Genomic DNA, 20,243 nt, shown 5'->3' with positions numbered 1-20,243 from the left:
TGGGTTTTCCGGGAGGAAGCTGTCGTAGATGTCCTGGATCTTGCGGTGGAAGAAGGTGGTGAGTTTGTCGCAGAGGTTTTGCAACGGGGATGCTGGTGGCTTCAGAGGGGGATTTGTGAGCTTGTTGATGACTGAGAAAAGTTCCTTTGTGTTGTGTGTGAAAGAGTTGATTCGTTCCCGAGCACGTTACTTCTTGTGTTCTTGATGTGTCGGCGTGGATAGCGGTTGCGGCTCTGAAGGAGCTATTCTTTCATTTTTTCTCTAGGCACCTGCAGGTGTGACGTTTGGATTCTTGGAGTTCGGTGGTGAACCAGCTGGCTTTCTTTAGTATGCGGTTGGGCGATGTCAGACGGAGGAGGGGTAGAGTGTTGGCACATTCGGTGTTCAATACATTGAGATTGCAAGCTGTGGGGTTGGCATCATCGGAGGGAGGCGGGAGGGATTTGGCGAGTTTTGTGGTGAGTTGCTGGTTGGTTATTTTGTTTCATTTCCTGTGTCGGGTCCTGGGAGCACGAATGCGGCTACTGGGTGCTGGGTGCTGTGATGATGAAGTGTAGGCAGCAGTGTTCGGTCCAGTCTGGGGTGGAGATGGTCTTGATGGTAATCCGGTTGCTTGAGGTAAAGATGAGGTCCAGTGTATGTCCTGCAATGTGTGTGGGCGCGGTGATCAGCTGTTTGAGGCCAAGGTTGTCAAGTAGAGTGGTGGTATTTGGATCGTTGCGGTCCTCGAGGTGGAAATTCAGGTCACCGAGGAGGAGGTAGTCGTCAAACTTCAGGGCCTGGGGGTTGGCGATGTCTACAATGTCATTGATGAATGCTGGATGGGGTCCGGGTGGTCTGTAGACCAGGGTGCTGTGGATGGAGGAGTTGTGATCGGTGTGGACCAGGAAGTCAAGGTGTTCCATGGTGGTGCACTGTTCTTTTGAGTTGGCCTTGATACGTAGTGAAGACTTGTGTACAATGGCGTGTCCTCCAACTGGGCGGGAGGGCAAACCCTACTTAGGAAGCTGTATCTGTCCAGGATGGCGATGTCCGGTCCCGATTTGGGGTTGGTCCAGGTCTTGGTAATGAAGGCGATGTCCAGTCGGGCAGTGTCAATCAGATCCCAGAGTTAGGTGGCGTTCTTGTTGAGGGAGCGGATGTTCAGGAGGAGGCAGTTGATGGGGGTGTGGTGGATGTTGGTGTTTCTGAGATGGTGTAATCTGTGAATGGGGAGAACCTTGGGTTGCTCTCTTCACCACTGGTGAGAATGCTCAATGTCAGCACTTATGCTTGTTGGATTTTCCAAGGTGCCTCCCTCAGAAATCTTGTATGCCTTTCCACCGATACCACAGTTGATGTTTTTTCAAGAAGATCAGGAGTGGCTCTGGATTGGGCATGGAGAGTATGTAATCCAGAACTCTTAAGCTTAACCTTTGGTCCTCCGATCAGGCTGCCTCCATGGGAGGATCTGCTGTCGCCTCAGCAGGACTGGTTTCTGGTTTCTGCACCTGGGCCTGTGCATCAAAGGCTGAACACCTTTGACCTTCCTCTGAAGTTGGTTATTGTCATCCTGGCAGCCAGGCATCCATCTACAAAAACTGCAATTACCTGTGGTTGGTCCCAATTTTTTGCATGGTGCAGCACTCGCCAGATAGACCCCCCTCCAGACAAAGTGATCTGACGTTCTGTTATTTTGGCCTTCACCCAGCAAGACTTTGCTTTAAGCACTGTTAAAGCGTATATTTAGGCTCTTTAGGGTTTTATGCAGTTGCTGGATCAGCCTTCGTAGTTTAAGTCTCCAGTTGTTATGTTTATTTAAAGGTTACACCATTGGTATCTTCCTCCCCCCCCCCTTTGTCAAGCCACAGTAGGACCTTAATTTGGCCCTTTATGTCCTGATGTTTACTCTTTCCAAGTCATTTCACAGCTTCCTCTTGCGGCTTCTCACCCTCAAGACAGTTACTTATTGGCTTTACATTGGTGCTGCGGTTGGCTGAACTTCAGGCTTTGTGTGTCAACTTGCTGTACACTACCTTTTTCCCAGACAAGCTGGCTCTGCGGACTCGAGAATCTTTCTTACCAAAAGTTGTGACGTGGTTTCACATCAGTCAAACCATCACCCTACTGGCGTTCAATGTGCCACCTCTCCTCTTCAAGGTCCTCAAGAGAACGCTGAGCTTTTACATAGATCGTATGAAGAACACAAGGTGGACAATCAACTCTTTGAGTAGGAAAAAGCAAGGCTGTGCTGATGAGAATCATCTACTGCTGGATGGTGCTATACATTAAGATCTGCTATGCACTACCTAAAAAGCAGTTTCAGGTAGGACTGCATGCTCCTTCTACCAGGACCGAAGCTGCTATCACTGTGTTAACATGTGTGGTCTCTGTCCTAGACATTTGCCAGGTGGTTACGTGGGCATCTCTCCATGAAACACTGTTGTCTAGACAGACACGTCCACCAAGAAGAGCATTGTGCCCTTCTGTTTCAACAGGATTTTCTGGTTTGAGCCCATTCACAGACCCACCTCCAATTCTGTACTACTTTGGTGAGGAATCTGCGGCTAGAAGTCTCTGTCAGAAGAATAAGTTGCTTACAGCCGGTAACGCTCTTTCTGGTAGACACTCTATCCACAAATTCCTCACTGACCCTTCCATCCTTCCCATTCTATTATTGGACTGTATCCCTTAAAAAGATCCCAAGTATAGGAATCTGCACACGTGTCACACCTGTTTGCACTTGAGGCTGTGTCTCTTGGGGCTTGGACAGTCTCAAAAGGAACTGATCTCAGCATGCAGGAGTGGTGTCCATATAGGCTCCGTAATCATTTCCAGAGCAGAACGGTGTTAGTGCAGAGGCACATGGCACCACTTCTGGTGAGCAGGGGTACTGCTGAAAAGATTCCGAATCAAGTCTGACACCTGGGGAATATTCAAAAGGTGAGGAAGGTGTGGCTAGAGAAAGAGTCTCTATCATCAAGAGAGTTTCCAACGTTAAGTAACTTCTTCATTTGGCATCGCTAGTAAACAGTAAAAAAGGCTTGAAGACCACATATAGTAGAGCAGTTTAATATGGAAATCAAATGGTAAATTAGTTCAAAAGAAGTGATCGCGTTGGGTCACATAGGCCCTTGTCAAGATCTGAATGTGAAGTAGGTCTGTTGAGTACCCTTAGAAATCCCCCTAGTAAACAGTGATTCTTCCCAGGGTGGAACCCTCCAGAGAATATTATACATAAAAGATTACACTTGCCTACTTTAGTGGTTCACAGCTAGAAGGAAAAAAACACCACGGCCAATAAAACTTTCTTTGTCAATGTATTTCTTGATTGAAGATGTAGGCTGCGATGGTGAACTCAGCACAGCACCAAACTTCTTTTGACATAAGGAAGGTACAGATCCAGATGTGCAAGGAAGTTGATCAAACTGCTTGTGGAAAAATGACAACAGTAGCAAAATATGCTAAGCAAGACAGCAGACTAAAGAGGATAGCTCCAGGAGAATACTTCAGTCTGCTGAGAAAAACCGCTAAACATGATTGTTTAGCAAGGTCGCGAAGAGCACAGTGAAAAATCATGAAGTGAATGAGTGGCAACACATCTTCTCTGTTCAAATGCTGTCTTTTATATGCTTAAAAAGGAACTGACCTCCTAGAAAGAGGCCCTCCAACATCTTGGATTGGGAAGCTTCAGTTAATACTGACTAAACTCAAATGGGTTTAGCAGACATTTGGGAAGTTGTACTAACTAGTATTGCGTTCCTGCGTAGCTGTTATGGTGAGAAACCTCACCCACATATCATGGCATTCATTATCAGTGGTAACCCATCCACACTCTTCGGTTGATTGTCAGGGTGGACTCAACCTGGGTAGGGTGCTCTTTAAAGTTAATTATTAATCGGCAATAGGACCCCTGTGAGCTTGAAATTATCTCTTGGAATCCTTAAAATATTTGTCTGTATTGGTGGATCCTAATGATAACGTTAAAAGCAATTGTGATCTCCAGGAATAATAATTATTCTCACATAGAGAACAGTCTACATGTTTCAGCCAACATAAATACCATGAAAGTTCAATTGCTTTCTTCAGGACCAGGATCCAGTCAAAAAATCGCACTGTCTCAAAAGTGATCATTCATAGAAGGACAATCGTTCAAAGCATGCTAAATTGTGAGATGAAACATTGTTGCCGCTGTTTCGTACCAACCCTAACAACACGGTTGACTGGTCCCCTTGGAGACACAGAGGAGGCAGCCTTCTGTAGTCAAACATTTGTCAAAGATTTGTCAAAGATTTGCGAGCAGCACTTTGCCAGTTCACCAATTGATTTACATAGTCCCTTGATGGAAACTTGTGTCATCTGTGATTCCACCAAAAAGGCCAAGTTTGACATTACTCGTGCTAGGTGGTTTTCTTGAAGCCACAGGCCCCCTGTATGAGACCCCTCGACTGGCAGAAGGTCCTGCTCTCAAACCTAGTATAGAGTGCAGCATTATGATAAACAGTGATGTCTAGGAACCTTGTTCCCCTTCTAAAACTGCATGAACTCAGATATGATCGTTCGCTTAGTTCTATGCACAAACATAACAAGCACCAATGTGACAGCCCTTTATGTTGGTGATCTGCAAAACTAACTTGACCCCTTTTATTGCCAGAAATCAAGATTTCACAATGTAGCCCAAAATTGATCTGTTTTGTCATAGGCATTTGTATAAAACTATAGTCAGCAACTGTAGTGAACAAACAGTGACCAGGCATTGACTGGTTACCGCCGAGGCATAACAGCAACAATTGGCTTTCCAAGACAAACATTTTTTTGTCTTGCTCTACAACCATGTTTTGCAGTTAAATAATATATTTTTTGCCAAAGGTGGAGTAAGAATGTTACTAGATTGTTCTTACACATCATCCAAGAGGACGTAGATCAGGGATGGATTTTTCAGGGATGGATATGCAGAGATGTGCACTTTTCAGTTTTGTGGCTTTCATGAAGGCAGCCATGCTGGGCTTAGTCTGAGTACTACGGTATGTGCATGTAGGAAGCACTTTTTGTGTTCCAAACATCCATGGGTGATCATCATCTTAGTCTCCGTATTCAAAACAGTTCAGCAACATGTGCACCTTCTTCCTAGTTACGTAGTGCTGCAGTTGTGAGCCATACAGACTCTAGGAATCACTGAACACCAGAAACCCTAATGATTTGTAAGGAATACCACCCCATTGAACTTCAAGACCTGACCAAACATCTGAACCACTGGTGAAGTTCACCTAGGCCTAACAACTAGTTCACATTTGCAAAACCTGCTTACTCAAGTTTGTTGCAGAAGACTCCCTCATGGGCACATTGGAAGGCTTCCAAACCATTGCTGACTGGATCTGGGCATAAAACAGCCATGAGCCCCTGCATATCACGACCCAGGTATCCTAATAATGCTACCAAGGTTAGTGCCTTTGTTGCGAAGTCAAGAACATGCTGTTTTTGTTAGACGACATATAATAAGTGACTCCTGCAGCTGCTCAAACATCCACTGGCTTGTTCCACCCTCAGTTCTTTACAAAATGCATCAAAGGTATAATTGAAAAAGTACCTGCAAAAGATTCTGCTTAAAGTACCATCTCTGCTCAATGGCCCCCACACCGTGGTCTCTGTGTAGGCACAAACACTGTATGTGGATTCATGTCTCATTGTGGATGTTCAATTAGAGAAGGCTAGAATTAACACACTGCCCTTCAGAGCTCATTAAGCACCATCACAAGTACTAATTGTCTGCAGTAAGTTTGATAGAAAATGCCCCAGGATAAAATTACGAGTACCACTTATTACGTAACTGGGGACAAAATACATGATGCTTGGGACACCACCTACTGGTTGATTACAAAAATTAATATGAAGTCAAAGTTCCGTCTTTTTTGCCCACATGTCAACCTAATATCCTGTCATCCCATAGAGACCTAAAATCCCTTAGCTCAGACTCCTGATATCCAAATGCATTTTAAGGGCTGCTGTGGTAAAAGAAAGAGTAGATTCTTTGGGGGAAGAAATAATATGACCCTGCACTAGGAGGAAGGATGGGCGACAGTGTATCGTGGAATGCACAGGTGCATAATACCATTTTATATGGCTGCTACAGGAACCTGTAGCTTGTAATCGAAACATATGCCAGCATTCTTCCCCTGGTGTTACTGTTGCATAAGTAGTGGATATCAAACTCTTGATGTTTCAAGACACAAAAGGCCTGGTTAACCCACTGTGGTTCCGCTTATGACCTGCAGGCACACAGATAAGAAATACAGAGAAGGGACGGAGAAAAAGCTTCATACAGCCATCCATCTGCACTGGAGGCTTGACAATTATTGTAAGTACAGTAAAAACGAGTACGCCCTTGGAGAGGCTAGTGATCAAGCCCTCAACAGGAACCTTGCCCTCATTGAAATGTCAGACAACTCAACTTCAAGCAGGGCCACTGGAGTTATGGGATTGTGCGGCGATGTTCACTTAATTAGAATTTGCCTCATTTGCTATAAAGTCCATCATCTGCCGCATAATCTTCAGATGTTAACAAAAAAAAATATTTCTAGCTTAAATGGTTCAAAAGTTACTACAAATACAGCAACGTGTTGGCGCGCAGTGGAAGGCCCTTTGCAAAGCTGAACTGGTCACTTTTCTGTTGCTTATTTGTTATTTGGATGTTAAATTGGTACTAATGAGGTGCAACCATTGCCCAGATAGTGTTAGCAAATTTAAAAATGGGAAAATGCTATAAAAAAAAATGTGCCCCATTATGCCACATAATTTGCCTTTTCTTGCGGCCAAATTTACTCAACACTGCCCCATAATTCTAGTGGCAATGAGGGTCTTAAAGTTAGCACACTGCAGTATTGAAGAGGGTAACAAAAAGGAAAACATCCGACCCTTGACTAAATGTGGCACTACTTGGTGTCAAGCTCTAAAACATGCATATGCATACTTTAAAGGCTAAATAGTTAGTTAACATACATTCAGGAGTTAGCTAGTCTATATAGTGCTGTAGGGCTGCGTCATGCAAAAGGCAACGGCTAAAATTATCTGAGTAGCACTATGAATGTACAACTGCAAAATGTTAACAGTTTAAATAATTACCTGTTCTTGTACTGACCCTGAGGAGATCATCCATAGGAGAGTCACTCTGGTCAGAGGCATCTGAGGAGCAATCTGAAAGGTAGCCAAATAGAACACCAAAAAAGAAAATTGTAAAAACATGTTTTATATTTTGTTATTTAGAATGTATTTGTATAAAACATGTCCTTACTTCACTAGGGTAAATCCTCACCATGGAGATTAGCATTTCAGTTGTCAACAGGAATTCTTTTCTTTGAGCTTTCCACCACAAGCTTTTTTAGGCCGTAAAGCCTTTGACCATTCACACTTCTGCAACCAGGGCATTTCTAATGGAGCAGCTAGACACGAGTCTGCACAACCATGCTGAGAGCTACAGCATCGCTCGTGATGCACTGTAACTCTCATGCAACATATGCATATGGTGAGAAGGGATAAGAGCTGTCGTTTCTTCATCTCAATGCATGGTGTTACTTTGTGGAGCTATAAGCAATAGGAAGCTAAGGTTATCTCATGATTTGCACCATGTTCTTCTGACCCAGCTGTCAGCTGTCAGTGCCGTCATCGCTCAGCATAACTTGAACAACACTATGTTATCTTTGTAAGCCTAGCACCAGTGCCAGCATTTAAATTTTGGAACTGAGCCAAACCCCCATCCAGAGGTTAAAGACATTTTATGTCTCTCCCTAATGCAGTGATCAAGTAAACATTTAGACCCAGAGCTTAGTCGACCTGGAAGGGAGGTCACAATGGATAGCAGTGCCGGAATTACAAGACATCACACACACTAAAACCATGCTTGCATAGCCCCTGACCCAGGTCTGGGCTGTGTCAGTGTACTTTTTCCATTAGGCCAGTCTCTTGCGTGGTCACCCAGTGAAGCGAACGGAGCATAATCCCACCACAGCCCCACGGTTGCTCCTGACTCCTCACTCGACCCTGCTTCAGCACACGTCTAGCGATAGAACCACTCAAGTGACCCTGAAGCACTGCTTAAAGCAGGTATGCTCCTATGAGAAATACACTTAGTAGTAAATGCAGTACAGACGTGTGTTAGCCCTTGCCTTCTGGTGGTGCTGTGCAACACAATGGCTCGTCTCTACATGAAGACTATACAAAGGGAAGAAGGAGGGCAAGTAAAGCCTGTTACAGGGTTAGGTGTAGAGCCAAAAAAGCTTGTTTGCCTTTGCAAGCGCAGTGCAAAAGAAGTCCTGTCGACAACTCAAATGCTAATCTCCAGGGTGAGGATTCACCCTCGTGGAGTACAGACATCCTTTACACCAATAAATTACAAATAACGTAATGTCAATGCTTTTGTTATAATTCATACGTTCCTCTCTAGTAGTCTCCCTCCCTATTTTCTATTCAAGCTGGTGTCCCCTCTTTCTTTTTTCCTTTCCCTTTTCCTTCACCCATTCCTCCTTTCGTTCTCCTGCTGCTGTGTGCATCCTCCAGTCCCAACAAACAGTACACTTCTGAACCCAATGACGGAAAAAACAACGTGAAAATGGCATTTACGATGTCAAATATTATTGGGGGTTTGGGGAAACATTTTTATGTGTAACATTGAAAAAAGTGGTCGACTGCCAAAAATAAATTCAAATGAGCAAAACCACATTCTCAATCTAACCGCGATTATGCACAGCGTGTGATTCTCTTGTAGAATGCAGTATCTATTTCCTTTAATAGCAAATAAACTTTGTCTCTTGTTAAAAGGACGCTATGCAGTTGTGATGTTCTAAAGGGTATTCGTTTACAAAGATTTCTTAAATGAATATTCTCCCCCCCACTGCAGGCTCGATTTAGAATTTTGTCAGCAGTACTCTGTCACAGGCATCAAATGATACTTCATAATGTCAGCCATTGAGCAGAAGAGACTTGAACGTGATGTTGCATGTCAGATGTCACTGGTGTAGATGAATTCAGTTCTCTTTTTCCAGTGTCTCAATACAGATGCGATCCGGAGCAATCTTTTTAAGGCATCAAGCCTTGTGATAGTTGTTGAAAAACAATATTACTTACAGCGTTCCATGCAATTTTGATGCTTCATTTTAAATATCAATGCGCTTTTGGATTTAGCTTTTTAAAAATGTTAAAATAAGAGTTTAGCCATCAAACTTTTTGCCACAATCAACTATAAAAATGATTTCTTTCTAACATGCTTTCTCAGTCTATTTTTTTCATTTCCAGTTTTCATTGGTTTCCTGGATAGACAGCAGCATAAGCCAGTGGCATAATCATTTATTGCAAACTCCTGCTACCTCTTTTCTGTCACTGTTTCTGTGGTTCCGCTCTCCCTTCCGAGTATTTTAATTTATTTGTAAATCTAGTGGAAATCATGCAAGGTGAGAGAGACATTTTCAGTGTCAAATTCTTATTTTTGAGCTTAACGTGAGAAAGGCTATTTTTAGACATATGGTGTACTGGAAAATTCTGATGGATCTTCTGATATGTTACCTTTCTTCATCACCAGTGTACCAAGCACCTTTTTATTTTACTTGTTTCACGGACAACACTTTTTGTTGCTTCCTCACTTGTCAATAAAGTTCAACTTGAAAGTATCTTAACTCGACCTGTTTGACACAAGATTACAGATTCCTAGCCTTTTCCTCTTCAAGTAAGAGACTTCTTGAAGAATTTACTTTAAAAATCATCTGAATTTTAAACTTTCAGTAAGATGTGACAATTTACTTAAGCAAAAAAGAAGTGCTCCTGATCACGAAACTGCCATTATGAGTCTGCATTACAGTGTGGGCATTTTGATCATAAGTTTAGCAAACTGATGAATTTCATGTTGCTGCTGCTGCTGAAGTTAAGACCGGCTGCTGCCATGTCTCAGCTTCAGGTTTTTTTAAATCCCTGTCATTTGTCCTGGAGCTCTATACCTTAGCATTGCGTCAAGAGTTGATGAGGAATTAAATTAGTAATAAACATCTGCTAATCGTGCACTATCAGCGGTTGCAAGGTTATTCCTAAAAACAAATCAAATGTGCCACCTTTGTCCAGCAAGTGAAACAACAAAGTTTGATAAATTTCACTTCACTTGAGTTGCCAACCTTTGAACCAGCTATGTTTATATTACATGGAAGTACCTTTTAAGGAGTACTGCACCATAGCCTACCTACTTTGAGGACCAGAGTCAAGCAGTGCCTTTGCACAAATTAGTGGCTTCTTTATTTTGCCCTTCTCTCTTGCTCAGCAGCCTTGCTTTCAGCATAAGGTACAAGATAAAAATGATAATGTCCGCATATTAAGCACATATTAAGTGCAGCACCATTATGAGAGGATGATGCCCTCACATGAACTTAAATAAGGCCCTCCTCTAGTTTATTTTTGTGGAATTAAACATTTAGGAGCATGGACAGATCTTGCATTAGTGTTGAAACATCTGTAAGTCATTTTGCAATCACCAGGGGCCTAGTTATAAAAAGTCAGAAATCCACATTTGGCAGATTTGGAACAAGAATTGTACCCATATGTCTTTAAATGTTCCAAACATTTCATGGCATACACTAAGAATTTTTACACAAGTAATGGATTTTGATATGTAATCCCTATCGCTGGGCGTTTTTTCTGTGAGTCATGCAAAAAGCAGACCTCAGAGAATTATTTGGCAGCTTTATATATTTGAAGGCAAATATTTCCCCGTAGAGAATCTTCTTTCCCACCACCATATGAATAATGACAGTGCCCCCTCCCTTTGTTTTCTACTCTGGAAACATTAGTGAATATTCCATACTTTTTGCATAGAACCATTATAGCCCCTTTCCACTGTATAACTGTACTATTTATGATGATATTTACAATAGTGCATTGGTACAAATGTTCTGTCTGTGGGTGAATTATCAATAGATATTTTTTTTCAGTCTGGATCATTGTGATTGTTCTCAAAGATTATTTTTTTGTGTGCCTATTTTCAAAGTATAAGTGCAGAAAGATTGTGAATCCAGGCCTTTGTTCGTAGCATTGATAATACAGCAGGGCACAACATTGTGAAAGTGATGCTTAGAACTCTGTGTAGAGGTGATTGTGTGGTCCCTAAACTAATTGTAAGCCAAATAAGCAATGGAGTCAGTTCGTGATGATCTGGTTAGTGACAAGTCATATCAACAAAAGTGTCCTACTCTTGCTTACAAGAAGCCTGGGTTCTCATCAGCACTTTCCCTGATTTCTGTAAACTAGTCTCTTGTCTCACCCTCTCTCCCCAAGTCGCAGTGTTCTGTGTACAGCATCTCATGTTCAAGATCTACCTTCTACAATAAAAGGTTTCTACGAAGTGCTCCTTTTTTCCTAAATGCTTGTTCAGTGCTAGATTGAAAATAAAAAAAGAGAGCTAACAAGTGCATATTTTGCATTTTCAGGTGAATGGCGAGAGAATGATTGGTGTTTCTCATGCACAAGCTGTATCATGCTTACGAAACACAAGCGGGTGCATCACATTGGACATAGCTAGAGAAGCCCCTCCGACTGATGCTTACTTGTCATCTATCTTTTCCAGATACAATGGCATTACAGGTAAGAAATGCATATTGAGCTTATTGTACTATGGCAGCTGCGGTTAACCTCTCTTGTACCTTGATGATAAATCCATTACATTTGCTTCCTCCATGTCAATGTTGTTGCTGGGCTATTGGAGCTTGGATGGCATTAGTCACCTAGGGCCAGATGTATCAAAAAAGCCTTTTGCGAATCGGTAATGTGAATTTTAAGGAATCGCTATTTCTGATTTGCAAAATGCTATGTATCATATTTGCGATTCGGTAATAGCGATTTCTTAAAAATAGCAAATGCTATTACTGAATCGCAAATAGCGATAAAGCCCCCATTCGCACCTATGGGCCTGTGTTCCCATATTTGCATTTTTTTTTTATTTCCCAAATAGCGAATTGCTAACTGGAATTCGCAATTTTGGAAATGCAAAACCCCAGGGTGCTGGGGGCCCTCTGCTGCAACCCAAAATGTTTTTTGGGACATGTAAGGCACACACATGCCAAAGGGGCATGTGTGCGTTACATGTCAATTTTAAAAATGCATTTTGAATGCATTTTTAAAATTTGCACATGGTTACCACCAAGTTTTACTTGGTGGTAATTGCTATTCCTTAATGCCAAATTCGCATTAAGGAATTGCTTGATACATGTGGTTTATAAATCACAATTAAGGATTCCTTATTTGCGATTTCTTATTTAGAGAACCGCTTTTTGCGATTCTCTAAACAGGCTTGCAAATTTAAGGAATCGCTATTTTAGCGTTTCCTTAAATTTGCGTTGCGAATGCCTTTCATAAATACTGAAAGGCATTTTTGCATTTGCAAACGGGCATTCACACCGTTTGCTAATGCAAAAAGGCTTGATACATCTGGCCCCAAGTGTTCCACCTGTACAGTGCCTCGATTGCAGATAACCCCCATAGTCCATTCCCGGCTAGGGTTGCCTGGGAGTAGGAACTAGGGGCGCCCCTCGACAATACCCTATGGAACATAACTTGTTCTGTAGTACAGACTGTGTCTTCCAATACAAGATTTAAATTAGTCCATTTTAATTACATGCACCGGACATGCGTTACCCCTGTACTCCTTCATAGGATAGAACCTAGCAAGCCTAGCAATTGTCATGGGTGTCGGGCGCCTGTGGCCTCGTTCCTGCACCTTGCCTGCCACTGCCCCATGGCCCACTCCTTTTGGGATGCTGAGGAGGACCTTGTGACAGCAGCACTGGGGACTGTACTTACCATGAGTCCTAAGGTTTGCCTCCTAGGAGATCTTAAAAAAAAATAAGGGCAAAAAACCTGGAGTATACATTTTTACTGCTCCTGGCGAAGAGGAGTTTTGCCATTGCTTGGATGGCGCTGAATGGCCCAGTGTGGAAGGAAGGATGTGAGACGTGAGCGAATGGGAGATTTCAGGGGCAGTGCGCCTCCAGAAACGCAGAAAGAATAATAAAGTGGAAGACTATTTGCACGAGTGGAATGACCTACTGAATATGATTTTGGGGTGGGAGGGGAGCACTATGAGGACCCCTCTGATGATGAGTACTCGGTACATACAGTTACTGATTGTTCCCCTGGCAGTATCATGAGGGTAGGATACTGGGACATGTTAATTAAATCTTTTTTAAATAACTGTGTGGAAATGGACAGATGATCACTCCATGACACATGTCAAAAGTTGGTAAATGGCAGAATGTATTAGTTGTTGCTGTACTATTGTATTTTAAATGTAATTCATAAAAATATCTGAAAAAACAAAATAAATGCATATTTGAACGTATTTAGTGTGAAATAATGACCTAAAATGTCAGTGATATTTGCCAATGCTACAAGTGAGCCCATACGAATGTGAAGCATTTAGCTAGAAGGGCATATATCTGTCACTGAGACAGTGCCAGGTTATTGTGAACAAATAATATTGATCTTACCCAGCCCTTTGAATTGTCTTACTTCTCTTGACCAAAGCCCCCTACCATCAGTGATTAGACACGGCTGTAGCTCTAGAGCCACGGATCTCCACGAGGGCCAGCTTTTCAAATGACATTTACTTTAATCCCCCTAAAGAATATAGAGCTAGATGTACAAATGTTTTTTGTGAAAATACTCCAAGTTGGAGTTTGAAACCATAAAAACGTTATTTCCAATTTGCTAAATTCATTTTAGTGGTCAGTTAACTTTCACTGACCCCCGAAATAGGCTTTCAAATGAATACTGATTTGCCATTTTGAAGGGGTTTGTTTTGAATACCCTTTTCAAATATAACAATCCCTTCCATATGTGTCAAGCATTCACAACATACCAAGTCACAAGTTGGTGCTACTTAAGTCACAAAAGGTAAAGGGTCCGCTATGGACCTCATCCCTTTGTGACTAGGGTTAACAGTCTCAGAGAGAGTAGGCAATGGACCAAGGAAACCCCTTTAGGGCACATGGCCTGCTTTAAAAGACAAAAAAAGTTATCTTTTCTTAAAACAATCACATTCATGGTGGTCAACTGACCCTGGCAGGCCACCATCTCTGCGACTGTCACTAATCAGAGTAAGTTGCAATTTGCAACCCACCAAATAAATATTAACTAAGTAGGTTGAACAGCTACACTCCTACTGTTAGCAGGGAGTTTTCCTTATCATTGTGTGTAGAAGATCTTTAGTTTGTAGTGAGCGGTGTTTTAGTTCTTGCTCTAGTTCTCATTTGTGAGAGTTGCACTGGTGCATACAGTTGCAACTGCAAAAAAGGAGCATATCAAAACGGGTTTACAGTTGGTTTTGCTATGCCTAGTAGACCTTCAACAGCTGCACAGGAAGCACTACGTCTTGCTATTCTATCCGTATATCCCACGTATACTGGTTACATCCGAAATAGTGAGAACTGTGTAACATAGCGTCTTAACTAGTGGGGATTTTGATTTTTATCAGATTCACAAAGTCAGGATAATGACCATTAGTCTTGCAGACAGCCCTTTCGTGAGACTGATTGCCCGTTGGACTAAATCCCAGACCAGGGGCAGGATAGTGAGTTTTGCTGGTGGGGTACTTTGGTAAGGGTTATAGAACTCTCAAACCCTTGCATGTTTGTGGGTATTTCTAAATATTTGGAGATTTTTACAGTTCTGCACAGTGTCTGTAATCTGTTCTGTTACCTTCTGGATTGAAAATAGTTAATGTGTGCTGCTTGTACTCTTCCATGAGTTTCCTTAAACTACCATGCTTTACAGTAAAATGCAGAATGTACCATAAGGCTTCTTGTTTCCCCATTCAGAATCTTCAAATTAAATTCTTCAGATCTTTTGCTACTGTTTATACTTTGTTTACTTTTTAATTTTGTTATGTAAGTTTGCTGTTTTTTGTTTTGCTGTTTTATTTTTTTGTTATTTTTTTAACTGTTAGAGTCGATGACTGGTTGATTTTGACAGTAAAACAAAGCCATGGGCAAAGGGAGAAGTCTGACTCCATTTAAGTGACAATTATGTTTTACCTTGTCTGTGGCATGGATTTAAAAATATAGGTTGTTACACTATGAATGATGCATTTTTGTGCAATAATAATCTTGTGAAAATTTTCACTGACCTTCTCTTAATGCTTGTGACAGCTCTGCGATCACCCTCTGAGATATCCAACATTTAAAAAAATCATGATTTCCCCTCCATACATCTCACACTCTTTGTAAAATAAACAGGCCTGATCGAATGGACTGACGTCAGAGCTTTTTTTCTCTCAAATTCATTTTGATGAATGCTGTTTGACTTAAGATCAAGCTGCCACCTTTTTTGTCAATCGAAACCTACATCCATATTATCTTTTGTGCTGCTGTAGCAACAAATGCCCCCTTTACACCTCATACTAGTGGAGAGGAAGTCTGTGGTATTTGTCTACTGTTTATGCTGTGTATGATTTGGGGGTGATGTCTTCAGGTGAGTGGCTTACATTTCTATGCTTGGAATCCAGCTGATTTTCTTGGATGGTGCCCCCCCTAGCACTAAACCTCATGTTCGATGGCATCTGTCGCTGTAGATACGCATGTTCTGCAATAGCTCGCCATCTGGTGTTGGGCCGGAGTGTTACAAGTTGTTTTTCTTCGAAGAAGTCTTTCGAGTCACGGGACCGAGTGACTCCTCCTTTTGTCTCCATTGCGCATGGGCGTCGACTCCATCTTCGATTGTTTTTTTTCCGCCATCGGGTTCGGACGTGTTCCTGTCGCTCCGAGTTTCGGAACGGAAAATTAGCTAATTTCGGAAGATTTTCGTCGGTATTGTTGCGTTCGGGATCGGCGTACTTAGATTCCACACCGCATCGAAGATCGAAGAGCTCCGGTGCCCTTCGGGGTAGTTTTTCGATCCTCCGTCGGGGCCTGGTAGGCCCGACCGCGTGCTGAAGAACGCCGATGGAACGGACACCGTTCCGTTTCTGCCCCAAATGCCACAATAAATACCCCTACACAGACCAACACTTGGTCTGCAACCTGTGCCTGTCACCTGAGCACAGCGAAGACACCTGCGAGGCCTGTCGTGCGTTCCGGTCCCGAAAAACACTCCGAGACCGTCGAGCCAGAAGACTTCAAATGGCGTCCGCACCGACAGCCCAACGGGAGTTCGAGGAACAGGAAGAAGAAGGTACCTTCTCGATCCAAGACTCAGACTCCGAAGGATTCGACGATACACAAACCGTGAGTAAGACGTCGAAAACCACACAAAGAAACATTTACAAGGCCCAGGGGACGCCACTGCCATCCGGCCATGGCTCGACCCATAAATTCGGTGACCGACCGTCGGCACCGAAAAAGGCCCAAACAGTGCCGAGATCGTCCGACTCCGGTCGAGACACCGGCACGCAGCCTTCTCGGGACCGAGAAAGTGCTGGAGACAAGCCTCGACACCGAGATGCCGGTGTGGACACGGCTCGACGCCGAGACAGCGGCACCGAAACAGATCGACGCCGAGAGGTTTCGGCCCCGAAAAGGAAAAAAGTCACCTCGGAGCCGAAAAAACACGCAGACAAAGTTTCGATGCCGAAACAAACTGCAAGCGACCCAGCTTCAGGCTCTTATACAGAAGAGCACTCGCTAACCTCCCAAATGCAAAAGCATAGGTTTGAGGAAGAGCTACAAGCAACTGATGTGGACCATACGCAAAAGCGTATCTTTATTCAGCAGGGGACAGGAAAAATAAGCACCCTTCCCCCCATTAGGAGAAAGAGAAGGTTGGAGTTCCAGACGGAACAAGCACCACAACCAAAAGTGGTGAAAAGAGTTACACCACCACCCTCTCCTCCGCCCGCTATTAACGTTTCACCAGCACAAACTCCATCACACTCCCCAGCTCACACCACCATGAGCCAGGGTGACCAAGATCAGGACGCATGGGACCTATACGACGCCCCAGTGTCAGATAACAGCCCGGAGGCATACCCTACAAAGCCATCTCCACCAGAAGACAGCACCGCGTACTCTCAGGTGGTGGCTAGAGCAGCACAATTTCACAACGTAAGCCTCCACTCAGAACAGGTCGAGGATGATTTCTTGTTCAACACACTCTCCTCCACCCACAGCTCATACCAAAGCCTGCCTATGCTCCCTGGTATGCTCCGGCACGCAAAAGACATATTTAAGGAGCCGGTCAAAAGTAGGGCAATCACACCAAGGGTGGAAAAAAAGTACAAGCCGCCTCCTACGGACCCGGTTTTCATCACTACACAGCTGCCACCAGACTCTGTTGTTGTAGGAGCAGCTAGGAAAAGGGCCAACTCTCACACATCTGGAGATGCACCACCCCCAGATAAAGAAAGCCGCAAGTTCGATGCAGCTGGTAAAAGAGTCGCAGCACAAGCTGCAAACCAGTGGCGCATCGCGAACTCCCAGGCACTACTTGCGCGCTATGACAGAGCCCACTGGGACGAGATGCAACATCTCATTGAACATCTGCCCAAGGACTTCCAAAATAGGGCAAAACAAGTGGTTGAGGAGGGACAGACCATCTCCAACAACCAGATACGTTCCTCCATGGACGCTGCAGATACAGCTGCACGGACAATTAATACATCTGTAACTATCAGAAGGCATGCATGGCTCCGAACGTCTGGATTTAAACCAGAGATTCAACAAGCAGTTCTCAATATGCCTTTTAATGAAAAAGAACTGTTCGGTCCAGAAGTGGACACAGCGATTGAGAAACTCAAAAAAGATACGGACACTGCCAAAGCCATGGGCGCACTCTACTCCCCGCAGAGCAGAGGGAATTACAGCACATTCCGTAAAACGCCCTTTCGAGGGGGGTTTCGGGGTCAAAGCACACAAGCCAGCACCTCACAAGCAACACCGTCCACTTACCAGGGACAGTATAGAGGAGGTTTTCGGGGACAATATAGAGGAGGGCAATTCCCTAGAAATAGAGGGAGATTTCAAAGCCCCAAAACCCCTACTACTAAACAATGACTCACAGGTCACTCACCCCCTCCACACAACACCAGTGGGGGGAAGAATAGGTCATTATTACAAAGCATGGGAGGAAATCACTACAGACACTTGGGTTCTAGCAATTATCCAACATGGTTATTGCATAGAATTTCTACAATTCCCTCCAAACATACCACCAAAAGCACAAGATTTAACAACACACCATTCCAATCTCCTGGAGATAGAAGTGCAGGCACTATTGCAAAAGAATGCAATCGAATTAGTGCCAAACACACAAATAAACACAGGAGTTTACTCACTGTACTTTCTGATACCAAAGAAGGACAAAACGCTGAGACCAATCCTAGACCTCAGAGTAGTGAACACTCATCAAATCAGACCACTTCCACATGGTCACCCTACAAGAAGTATTGCCATTGCTAAAAATACACGACTACATGGCAACTTTAGACCTCAAGGATGCTTATTTCCATATACCAATACACCCATCGCACAGGAAATACCTAAGGTTTGTATTCAAAGGAATACATTACCAATTCAAGGTACTGCCTTTCGGATTAACAACCGCACCAAGAGTCTTTACCAAATGTCTAGCGGTAGTCGCTGCACACATAAGAAGGCAGCAAATACATGTGTTCCCATATTTGGACGACTGGCTAATCAAGGCCCATTCGTTCATACAGTGCTCAAATCACACAAATCAGATCATACAAACCCTCTTCAAACTCGGGTTCACCGTCAACTTTACAAAATCCAACATTCTGCCGCGCAAGGTACAACAATACCTAGGAGCCATAATAGACACATCAAAGGGAGTAGCCACTCCAAGTCCACAAAGAATTCTAAATTTCAACACCATCATACAACGCATGTATCCAACACAAAAGATACAGGCAAAGATGGTATTACAACTCCTAGGCATGATGTCATCATGCATAGCCATTGTCCCAAACGCACGACTGCACATGAGGCCCTTACAACAATGCCTAGCATCACAGTGGTCTCAAGCACAGGGTCACCTTCTAGATCTGGTGTTAATAGACCGCCAAACTTACCTCTCGCTTCTGTGGTGGAACAACATAAATTTAAACAAAGGGCGGCCTTTCCAAGACCCAGTGCCACAATACGTAATAACAACAGATGCTTCCATGACAGGGTGGGGAGCACACCTCGATCAACACAGCATACAAGGACAATGGAACGTACATCAAACAAAACTGCATATCAATCACCTAGAACTTCTAGCAGTTTTTCAAGCACTAAAAGCTTTCCAACCAATAATAGTTCACAAATACATTCTCGTCAAAACAGACAACATGACAACAATGTATTATCTAAACAAGCAGGGAGGGACGCACTCCACGCAGTTAAGCCTGCTAGCACAGAAAATTTGGCATTGGGCAATTCACAACCAAATTCGCCTAATTGCACAGTTTATACCAGGGATCCAAAATCAACTCGCAGACAATCTCTCTCGAGATCACCAACAGGTCCACGAATGGGAAATTCACCCCCAAATTCTGAACACTTATTTCAAACTCTGGGGAACACCTCAGATAGACTTGTTTGCGACAAGGGAGAACGCAAAATGCCAAAACTTCGCATCCAGATACCCACACAAACAATCCCAAGGCAATGCCCTATGGATGAACTGGTCAGGGATATTTGCTTACGCTTTTCCTCCTCTCCCTCTCCTTCCTTACCTGGTAAACAAACTCAGTCAAAGCAAACTCAAACTCATATTGATAGCACCAACTTGGGCAAGGCAACCCTGGTACACAACGCTGCTAGACCTATCAGTGGTACCCTGCATCAAATTGCCCAACAGGCCAGATCTGTTGACACAGCACAACCAAAAGATCAGACACCCAGATCCAGCATCGCTGAATCTAGCAATCTGGCTCCTGAAATCCTAGAATTCGGGCACTTACAACTTACCCAAGAATGTATGAAAGTCATAAAACAAGCCAGAAGGCCATCCACCAGGCACTGCTATGCAAGTAAATGGAAGAGGTTTGTTTGCTACTGCCATATTAATCAAATACAACCATTACACACAACTCCAGAACATGTAGTGGGTTACTTGCTTCACTTACAAAAATCTAACCTAGCTTTCTCTTCCATTAAGATTCACCTTGCAGCAATATCTGCATACCTGCAGACTACCTATTCAACTTCCCTATATAAGATACCAGTCATTAAAGCATTCATGGAGGGCCTTAGGAGAATTATACCACCAAGAACACTACCTGTTCCTTCATGGAACCTAAATGT

The 20,243-nt window shown here is 43.3% G+C and overlaps 1 protein-coding gene across 9 annotated transcripts in view; it reads left to right on the top strand.

Moving 5' to 3' along the window:
• The window catches only part of PTPN13 (protein tyrosine phosphatase non-receptor type 13), a 1,045,801-nt gene that overhangs the window by 878,563 nt on the left and 146,995 nt on the right, over window positions 1-20,243 (top strand). For all 9 annotated transcript variants that reach the window (XM_069236135.1, XM_069236143.1, XM_069236122.1 and 6 more), the window contains one exon: window positions 11,436-11,589. In XM_069236135.1, the coding sequence (XP_069092236.1) occupies window positions 11,436-11,589 (154 nt within the window). The remainder of the gene's footprint in view (window positions 1-11,435; window positions 11,590-20,243) is intronic.

The sequence above is a fragment of the Pleurodeles waltl genome, chromosome 1_2 (genome assembly GCF_031143425.1).
Source record: "Pleurodeles waltl isolate 20211129_DDA chromosome 1_2, aPleWal1.hap1.20221129, whole genome shotgun sequence".
Lineage (NCBI taxonomy): Eukaryota > Metazoa > Chordata > Amphibia > Caudata > Salamandridae > Pleurodeles > Pleurodeles waltl.
The sequence above is the reverse complement of the archived record's forward strand: the minus strand, read 5'-3'. Positions and strand labels throughout refer to the sequence as shown.